The following is a 10,534-nucleotide window of genomic DNA, read 5'->3' as shown; positions in this document are numbered from 1 at the left end:
AAAAGACAATTTGGAACAACAAATTATTTTTCTTTTGCTTTTGATAAATTTAAAGTCTTACTTGTGAGTCTTTTAATGGCAAAATTTATTTATGGAAACTATAATAATTTGACAAAAGCTCAGAAGTCGAATGTTCATAAATATAGGCCCTTATAATAATCAGTAATTATTAAAAGAAAAAAAAAATGTCATTGACCGATATACGCAAGTATCAATGGCCAGTGGTGTCAACGAAAAATTATAGTAATAATAATAAAAAATGAAAAAAACTTTTATATAGAAAATACATAAACAGCGGCCTTAAGCTTTGTTTTTTGTCCTTTTGTTTTCCTTTATAAATTTGATCGGTTCTTGGCTGACTCGATGATGCCGCCACTAATTAGGCTGTTTTTGTTTTTTAATTTATTTGCTGTGAGAGAGACTCGGCATTTATCGTGTTTTTATATTTTTAACCCATTGAAATCCACCATATATGCAAAGAATGTTCTATGTAATTCAAAATATGGTTTTATAGTTCAATAATACTCAAAATATTAAAATATTTATTAAATTTATTTATTTAAATAAATAATATAATAATATCTAATTAATTTAGTTGTTTATCTATTTAAATATTTATTTATTTATATTTAAGTTGTATGAAAAATTTCAATCAAAAATAGTTTAACACAAGATTTATACAAAAACATGCACATGACCAGCTTTTAATTATTTATTTATTTTCTGATTGATAGTAACATATAATTAGCTTCAAGGCTCCTTCAATTAGACTGAATTTTATAAGATAAGTTTACAGTTTTTTTTTGGTAAACTTACAGTTAAATGAATAAATACATTGCATGATAAAATTTGGCTATATATGTAACAATGATTTGCATTTATTTTTTCATTACCAAAAAAATGATTTACATTTCTTTAAAAGCGTATGAACTTAAATAGACCTCTTCATATGATGGTCGGGTATAATTGATCCCTTTGTTCGTGCTCTTATTTATTTATTTTTAATAATGCAATAATACAGATGTATTGCCCCTAAACTAAAAATGTTCAGTCTAAAATAATATTTATTTACGATCTTTATTTTGATATTTTTCTTATTAACAATTATATTTATAAGCGTATAAGTTTAGTTAGCTAGATTGGTTTCTTCTTTGCTTAGGCTGAAGTGACTATATGGTTTCACAGAATGTTTGAGAGTTTTCATAAGTGATATTTCAAAAAATATCAAATTAATATTTGTTTATAATTACTAAATAAGTAATTTTTCCATAACAAATCATTAAAAATAATTTTAGATTTTTTTATTAAACACTATAAAGATTGTTTTTGCGCCTCTAAAAATCACTACCAATTAGGCTCTTACTATACTGCTTTTATGAAATTGCTTGGAGAATTATGTAATCTTCTCCTCCTTAGGATTTCAGTTTTTGTTTTTGTTTTTGTTTTTTGTTTTTTTTTTTTTTGTTTTGGGTAAATCACGTGCAACTACAGTTAAAATCAATCAGAAAGAGAAACATATAGATATGTAAAATATTTCTTTTGTACCTTGGGTAATGGTTTAGGATACTTTTTATACGTTTTTAATTAAGGCTTCAATAATATGTATATATAAATATATATCATACAATAAATATTATTTTGAGACAAAAGTAATATAATTAGGATTTTACTATACTTAGATTTAGATAATCTAAATAAATTGAATAGAAAATTTAACTCTTATAGTTTAGATATACTTTATAAGGGGGAAATTACTATATATAATGAAAAAGAAAGATACTTTTGTTATTTAATCGGGTTATTAGAAAGTGAAAATAACCATATGAAAGTAAATTATAATTCACAAGAGTACCACATATAGGTTAGGCTGAACGAATATTTGGACTTATTTATTTTAATAAAAAATAAAATAAAAAATGCTAATACCCCTCAATTAGTTTTTTTTTTTAAAGACAATGGCACAAATTATTAATAGTAACATTTCATTACATGCAATAAAAAAATTAGTTTCGAAATCAGAAATAATTTTTTTCCACTCTTTAAAAAAAAAAAAAAAAAAAAACACTTCACAGGCGAAGAACTTTAACTATGCTTTTATTTAATTCACAAATTTAGAAAACATCTATTCCGGATTGGGTGTAACAGTAAAGTGAGTTGGCAATTTTAAATTAAATTAAAAATAAAAATAAAAAAAAGACAAAGGCAAAGCTTTAATGGGCTTGTCGTAGTTTCAAGCAACATGGAGGTCATTTAATAAATAGATGTCCTGACTCCTGATATTTTATTTACGAAAATAATATATTTTATTTTATTTTTTGCGGGTTGTGTTTTTGAAAATACAATAAAAATAAAAATAGGAATTATAATAAAAAAATTATAGTTGCTACCCACCCCACCCAATCTCTTTGATTTTCTATCTCGCTCTCACACCTCTCCCTTCTTTCTTCTTTGTTGTTTGTTTTTTCTTATTCACTGTCACTGTTTCTTCACGTTTCTGAAACAACTTAAAAAAAAAAAAAAAAAAAATTAGCTCTCTGAATATTTAGTATTATCCAAGTGACCGTACGAAACTTTCGAGAGCTCCTTATTGTTGAATCGGTCTTCCAGACTAGCGTTTTCGTCTTCTGAGAAATCAAAGACCCACTTTTGAACTCTTCTCTCTTTGGTGCTTTCGAAATTTCGAATCGAAAAACATCGAAGGGTCTTTTAAACCACTATTATTATTATTTTTTTTCCCTTATATATATAAATTATATATTCGGGAAATTCATAATGCAGACGAGCCAGCGATTTTTCTGGGTTTTAAAGCCGATCGAAAAATCGCCGGCGCTTTAATGGAATCGATGCTGTTCATGTTAGCTTTTCCAACATTGGATGGAGGTAATGGTTCGGAGTAGTCCATGTTCCGTGCTCAGATTTGGTACAAAGCGTCGATTTGCTGTCGTTATCCTCGAGGTGAGCTCCGCTGGCTGTTCTCTCTCTGCTTTTTTTTTTTCCTTCTTCTTCTGGTTAGTTTGTTTTTGCTCCTGGGAATGGTGATTTAGGGTTTTAGTTTGCTTTTTCTCAAATTATCTTTTGAGATTTTTGTGGGTCTGTTCTGGTTGCTGGAAATTATGGGAAAAGGGAAGGAAGATTTGGGATTTTGGGACTGACACTACAGCCTTCTGCAGTTATTAGATCCCTTTTCTTATCTTTTCAAGGAACCAAACAGAGGGCCTGGAGTTTTGTAGCGGGGGTATGCTTTGACTCGGAGAGTTACTGTTTTAGTACCTTACAGTTGAGCCGTTTTTGATGTTTCTTACTTTCCCTTTCTTTGTTATTGCTTTAATAAATTTTTGAAGTATTTTTTTGGGAAACTGTTAATTAGTGCTAAAGCTGACAAATTTATGGCGGATTTAATTTTGATGGTCATATAAACATTACCTTCAGGTTTAAGACACTTTTGTTTTGAAAATTTTAGCTGATCTATGGATTGGGTTTGGCCAAAAGTGCAGTTTAGACATGTTGAAGTAGAGAACTATTGGGTCAACCTTGCAAGCAACAATGGCATGCTTCTATTGTTTTTTCTGTTTCTTTTGGTTTTTTTTTTTGGAGGCTTACTTGCTCTGATGAATTTTTTATTTTATTTTTATTTTTATTTTTTTTAATTTGGCAACAGCTAGTTTGAGTTTATTATTGTTAGATCTGCGTTTTTATCTTCGTTAAAATTTAGAGTTGTATGTATGCTGGATATTGTATCAGTCTTTAAACCATATACCAAATGTGCTAAATTTTTGACATTTGTGGTTTTAAATTTTCTCCTTCAGCTAGTATTGATATCGGTATGGTTGGAAGCTGCTAGGGCAAAAACGCCTGAACACAAAGTGCAATGGCAAGGCGCAGAAAAGGGAACTGAAAACATTGTATCACACTCCTGCATCCATGACCAGATACTTGAACAAAGAAGGCAACCCGGTCGAAAGGTGTACACCGTTACCCCACAGGTGTATGAGGAATATGGTATATCTAAACCTATTCACCGCAAAGGTAGGGCATTGCTTGGTATGTCCGAGTCACTGGAGCAGCAGAAGGATGCTAAGCAGCCCATTAGGATATATCTAAATTATGATGCTGTTGGTCATTCGCTTGATAGAGATTGTCGAAATATTGGCGATACTGTGAAGGTAGTTCTTGACATTTGATTTAGTGAGCTTTGAGTATCGACATGGTTTACAGCTATATAACTGATGTAGAGTTTGCTTTCCTTTTCTTTTGCAACTTTCTCTTCCTTTAATCAGCTTGGGGAGCCTCCAGTGACGTCTCTTCCTGGATCACCTTCTTGCAATCCTCACGGCGATCCTCCAATTTCTGGTGACTGCTGGTATAACTGCACTTTGGATGATGTAGCTGGGGAGGACAAAACTCATCGTCTTCGCAAGGTATGATTCTCTCTCTCTCTTCCCTCCTCCTTGTTTGGATGATTTGTTTTGTACTCTTGTTCATTTTCATGTCTTGTTATCATAAATGGTCATGGATAGTACTTAACGCTTCGTATTTCTGTCTGTTATCTTTTTTCTGTATCTGAGCATTCTTTATGTTAGTTAAAAGTTAGAACATATTATATAAGAGCATAGACATTTTAGTGATTGTTAAAGAGTTTCTACAAACAGGAATACTAATAACAGGCACTTAATGCAGGCTCTTGGGCAGACAGCAGAGTGGTTCAGGAGAGCCTTGGCTGTTGAACCTGTGAAAGGGAATCTGCGGTTAAGTGGATACTCTGCTTGTGGTCAGGATGGAGGTGTACAGCTGCCACGTGAATATGTGGAAGGTATCATCATATTGAATTGGGCATCTAGAGCTTTTAATCGTTTTTAACATAGCAGCGGTGTAAAAATCAAGCTGTTTATCTTTTTCCAGAGGGTGTTTCTAAGGCAGACCTGGTTCTCCTGGTGACAACAAGGCCTACCACTGGTAACACGCTTGCATGGGCAGTGGCATGTGAACGTGATCAATGGGGCCGTGCAATTGCCGGTAATTTACTTATGGAGCCTTTTTCTATTGTATAGTTCTATTTTATTTAGCGTGCATTAGAAATTAGAGGTAATAGAACCTCTTCTGTTTGCAGGTCATGTAAATGTTGCTCCTCGTCATTTGACTGCTGAAGCAGAGACTTTACTTTCAGCCACTCTTATACATGAGGTTAGGTTGCTTTTGTATTAAATACATAGGGAAGAATGCAAGTTTTCTTTACTAATTAGCTTTTGTGATCTCCAGGTTATGCACGTTCTTGGTTTTGATCCCCATGCCTTTGCCCATTTTAGGGATGAGAGGAAAAGAAGGCGTAGCCAGGTAAATGTTACTTTGCTGCAAGATCTTCCTCGATGATATAAGAGCTGTATGCATTGGTCTTTGATTATATAAACTTTAAAATTGTATTGCTGTATCATTATCACTTGTTAGTTGTTATGTCTGCTGTGCTGGGATTTTGTACAAAATTTAATTGACATGCTGCGATTGTCATGTCATATTTTACAAAATTTTCTACTTGCAATGATACAAACAAATTTTAGGAAGTCTAGTGCTCATGGGAAGATCTTTTTTTACCTGCATCTTGTAGTGAAAGTTGGTTTTCTGTTAAAAATATGTAAATTCCAATATATAAGCTTTAGGAGCTGCTTAAATGACTTGATGCAATTGAGTGCAATTGAATTGTAAAGAACATTTAGCATTTGAATTATAAACTTTGTATTTTAATTTTTTATAATCCTTTTTGTCTTCTCTGTCCCATTGTGGAAACTTCTTTAGTTTATTGTTGTCTGATTTTAGGAATTTTATTGGTAATCACTTGGGAATAAAACTATAGCCTGGCATCTCTGTTTTCAGGTTACAGAACAAATCTTGGACGAGAAACTTGGGCGTATGGTGACACGTGTGGTGCTTCCACGTGTTGTCATGCACTCACGATATCATTATGCGGTAATTGTCAATTCACGTGGTTTTTGTTTTTACCATGGAGAATGCAGTTTCTGAAAATTCTTTGTGTTATGCATGTTTTATTCACAAATTTAGAGTCGTTTCTGGCAGGCATTCTCTGAGAATTTCACTGGTTTAGAACTAGAAGATGGGGGAGGACGTGGCACATCAGGTTTACTATATGTTCTATCCATTTATTTATTTTCCTGTGCCCCTCCTCCCTGTGGATAAAATTCAGTCAATTTTTCTGTTGATGGTTATGTCAATGATGGGAAGTTTTTCCCTCTCCCTGAATATTTATATGTTATGGTTATCCCCAAATACTAAATTTGTTATAGCATTTAAAATTTGGATGATCATTCCACTTTAACTTATATGCAGGATCTCACTGGGAAAAGAGGCTTCTGATGAATGAGATTATGACAGGTTCAGTGGATACAAGATCTGTGGTTTCTAAAATGACATTGGCTTTGTTAGAAGACAGTGGATGGTACCAGGCTAATTATAGTATGGCAGACCGCCTTGATTGGGGCCGCAATCAAGGAACTGAATTTGTCACCTCTCCTTGCAATCTCTGGAAAGGGGCATACCATTGCAACACAACACAGTTGTCAGGCTGCACATATAACAGGGAGGCTGAGGGTTACTGTCCAATTGTAAGTTATAGTGGAGACCTCCCTCAGTGGGCACGGTACTTTCCTCAGGCTAACAAAGGTGTGTTCTTGTGCTTTTTTCTAATCTGCTTTTTTATCTAAAGAAGTACATATGCTCTGTGGATCCATTTAGATATTATTATAATTTCCGACCAATAAATTGATTTGTTTCAGGTGGGCAGTCATCATTGGCTGATTACTGCACCTACTTTGTAGCTTATTCTGATGGATCATGTACTGACACTAATAGTGCACGAGCACCTGACAGAATGTTGGGTGAAGTGCGAGGGAGTAACTCTAGGTAATATTTTCTATTGCACTGATGTAAGGACGAGGGTTTTGTTAAAATTTGAAAAAGCTTGCTAATGTTCATTCACTTTTCCAACATGTAGGTGTATGGCCTCGTCCTTAGTTCGTACTGGTTTTGTACGTGGTTCAATGACCCAAGGAAATGGTTGCTATCAGCACAGATGCATTAACAATACATTAGAGGTTTGTTTTAGAATTTTGATGTTTGTTCCACATGACGTGTTGATCAGACGACCCATCTCAGCTATTTCTAGTTGATTTAGCATAAAATTATTTGTGCTAGTTATGAGTAAATAGTTAACTAAACAAACTTGTGCATGGATTTTAAATCTGTTTTGTGCTAAATCGTCATGCAGTGTTATACTGATTGTTATTTCTTTAGGTTGCCGTGGATGGCATGTGGAAAGTATGTCCAGAAGCTGGTGGACCAATTCAGTTCCCTGGATTTAATGGTAACCATACTGTTCTATCTGTCGACTGTTCGTGTTAAAATGTACTTTTCAACCTTATTTGAAATTAAATTATTTTGTAGGTGATTTGATTTGCCCTGCATATCACGAACTCTGTGGCACAGGCATACATCCTGTGTCCGGAAAATGTCCCAATTCATGTAATTTCAATGGAGACTGCATCGATGGAAAGTGCAACTGTTTTCTTGGGTTTCACGGTTCTTACTGTAGTAAACGTGAGTATTTTCCTGTCCACTTTGGTCAGATGGGTCAGAAAACATTATATGCGGAGTTCTGTAAGCCTGAGCTAGCATTTATTCAGCAATGTTTTTGTGTTGATCTTTTTTGCAGGTTCTTGTCCTAGTCGTTGTAGTGGACATGGAAATTGCCTTTCGAATGGGCTTTGTGAATGTGAAAATGGGTTCACTGGAATTGACTGCTCAACCGGTAATAAATCAATTTCTTTTGCCTATCTCTTTGACAATTCTATTGTTAGTGAAGAGTTAGCCCACCCAAAATTCGAGCAATATTCTTGCTTGTTGTGTGTAAATAAATAACTTTTCATGAACAGTCATCTAGTATGAAAAAAAAGAGATTCTACGGTGATATACTGTGGAATTTATTTGCTGCAATGGAATTCCATGGTTAATATTGTGGCTTTCATATTTAACAAGAATATCAACAAAGAAAATCCACTTGATTTTCTTTTGAGGTGCTTCTGCTGCATCTTTAACCATGGACAGGTTTTTGTGGAGTAGTTTCTCTTCAATGGGATAAATTCATTGCATCTTTTTTCAACCAAGTTTCAGTTAACTGTTAAGTCACCTCAATGATGAGTCCTGTCTTAAGGACTCAGACTTACTATAGGAAACTAAGCTCGGGATATTTGGTTAAGCTCTTGTTTTCAATTTATATTTTCGCATGTTATAAAAATTAAGCGTGGTGGTTTAAATTGTTAATAGGCATGGTCAAATCATGTCAAGTGAAGGGATATGGACTTGCCTTTGAAAATATTTCATTGTTGTTGAGTTTGTCATTCTTGCATATATATATATATATATATATATGAGATATGTTATTACATATGTTTTTGGAGTTACTTTACACTATTGACATTGTGGTTTGGCATTTTATGCAGCTGTTTGTGATGAACAATGCAGCCTTCATGGAGGGGTTTGTGATAATGGAGTCTGTGAATTCCGTTGTTCTGACTATGCAGGTTACTCATGCCAGAACAGTTCCATGCTCCTCTCTAGTCTTTCAGTTTGTAAAAATGTCTTGGAGAGAGAATTGTCTGGTCAGCACTGCGCACCCAGTGAACCAAGTATACTGCAGCAGCTAGAAGAAGTAGTTGTCATGCCAAACTACCACCGTTTGTTCCCAGGTGGTGCTAGGAAGCTATTTAGTATTTTTGGCAACAGCCATTGTGATGCTGCTGCAAAGCAGCTAGCATGCTGGGTAAGTGGCCTTTCTCTGAACATAGCAACTGTTTATGCTTTATAGTTTGCATTTTTAATTTTCATCTAGAAGAACCTCAATTGTATCTCTTCCTTCAAGCTTCATTTTCATCTTCTTTTTTCCTCTTTTATCTTTCTCCACACCAGCCTGCCCACGCTATGCACACCCATCCACCCTTTGCATCTGCCTACCCCTAATTACTAAATTGTTGATATGATTTTGACCGATTATAGTTGTGGTAGGGTTAAGGGTGTCTATTTTTACTTAAAGAAGATATAGTTCTGTTTTCGTGGGTTTTGAGCGGTCATATGCATTTTTACTACTAATGATCTTGCAATGCAAACGAATGATTTCTGGCTATACTAATTAGTAAATATCATGGTTTGGTTGGTTGATTTACAAATTCAATCACAGATCTCAATCCAAACATGTGACAAGGATGGGGACAACCGGCTTCGAGTATGTCATTCAGCTTGCCAGTCATATAATAGAGCGTGTGGAGCATCACTTGACTGTTCGGATCAAACCCTCTTCAGCAGCGAAGAGGAAGGTGAGGCTCAGTGCACAGGCTCCAGTGTGACAAAATTAGTAGTACCAGTGTGGAAACGGTTGATAAGTAGTTTCCCGTTCCCTGTTAGTTTATTCAAAAGAACATCTGTAAAATATAGTCAGGTCTAGTGTATCATTTTTTTTTTTTTGCCCCCTAATTTTTTGGCTTGTAATTTTTCTAGGCTGTTATAGTAGGCAAAGGTGGCACTTAGTGGATGTGCCGTAGATGTAGGTCCCCTTGTGCATGGCCCAATGATGATTAGCAAAAAGTTGGGTTTGAGGGTTACTGGGTTTGGCTTTCAAAGATGGAAGCCGCTTGTAGAGAAAATTGGAATTGTATGCAAAGAAAAAAAAAAAAAAAAAAAAAAAAAAAAAGAGAGAAAAAAAAAAAAAAAAGAAAGATAAAAAGCTTTCTGCAGATGTGCGAACAGAGATTTGGCCGAAGGCCTTTAAAGGAAATGGTGAAGAAGCCTTGTGTTTTCATGATTTTCTATCTATGCTGTCTCAGATTTTTGTAGCTTTTCCATGAAGTGGTACTCAAATTATGTTTATGGTCATATAATAATAATTAATATATATATATATATATATATATGGGTAATAAAAAATCAGGTTTGTTTTCTAAAAATTTTACAAGGAAAAATGCTATTCGTCTATGTTGGTGATACATTTAGATTCTATGTGGCGATTTTTCTATATGATTGGCTAATAGTAAGGTTATTTTTCTACATAAGAGTTTTAGATTTGAAAAATTTAAAAAAAAAAAAAGATCTAAATGAAATTTAATTAATCGCCTTTACTATTGTACAAAATCTCTCATTTTGTGGGTTATTTCATGTGGCGTAAAAGTATTTTGAAGTCGTTAGTAAGGTGGCCATTTGAGTTCGCCCCAGGGAATTTTTTTTTTTTTTTTTCTCTGAAAAGAGGAGAGAAGGCAATTATAAATACAATTAATAAGAAAATGCGTGCATATATGTCCCGTGGTTTTGTACGCCTCGATCTTTAATCCTCTGTTTAATATGTTTTCAATGTTTTCGTACGTGGTGGCTTTAACATATATACGAGGATGGGGACAATATTATTCTTTAAATGAAAGAAAAATAACAAAACATTGAAGCTTCGGTTTTTCGTACGGATTCCTGATCCATCCAAATAAAATAA

At 34.0% G+C, this 10,534-nt stretch overlaps 1 protein-coding gene across 1 annotated transcript; it reads left to right on the top strand.

Moving 5' to 3' along the window:
- The first annotated feature begins 2,399 nt into the window (after positions 1-2,399).
- On the top strand, positions 2,400-9,781 carry LOC107420265 (uncharacterized). Its single transcript, XM_048475581.2, has 17 exons — positions 2,400-2,955; positions 3,807-4,163; positions 4,278-4,418; positions 4,678-4,810; positions 4,900-5,013; positions 5,108-5,181; positions 5,257-5,331; positions 5,866-5,958; positions 6,067-6,127; positions 6,337-6,669; positions 6,783-6,909; positions 7,001-7,100; positions 7,300-7,369; positions 7,450-7,602; positions 7,718-7,813; positions 8,505-8,824; positions 9,239-9,781. Exons 1-17 carry the CDS (start codon positions 2,875-2,877, stop codon positions 9,500-9,502), a joined length of 2,592 nt encoding a protein of 863 aa, XP_048331538.2. The 5' UTR covers positions 2,400-2,874; the 3' UTR covers positions 9,503-9,781.
- Positions 9,782-10,534: the final 753 nt, after the last annotated feature.

This window comes from Ziziphus jujuba, chromosome 5 (genome assembly GCF_031755915.1).
Source record: "Ziziphus jujuba cultivar Dongzao chromosome 5, ASM3175591v1".
NCBI lineage: Eukaryota > Viridiplantae > Streptophyta > Magnoliopsida > Rosales > Rhamnaceae > Ziziphus > Ziziphus jujuba.
This window is presented reverse-complemented; position numbering and strand designations above follow the sequence as displayed.

What these genes read in the sequence shown, in the direction of transcription:
- LOC107420265 (XM_048475581.2), top strand. Translation starts at nt 2,875, where the DNA reads ATGGAGGTAATGGTTCGGAGTAGTCCATGTTCCGTGCTCAGATTTGGT. An exon ending in CGGTTCTTACTGTAGTAAAC is followed by an intron (nt 7,603 to 7,717) that starts GTGAGTATTTTC and finishes TCTTTTTTGCAG; the next exon opens with GTTCTTGTCCTAGTCGTTGT. An exon ending in TGGAATTGACTGCTCAACCG is followed by an intron (nt 7,814 to 8,504) that starts GTAATAAATCAA and finishes CATTTTATGCAG; the next exon opens with CTGTTTGTGATGAACAATGC.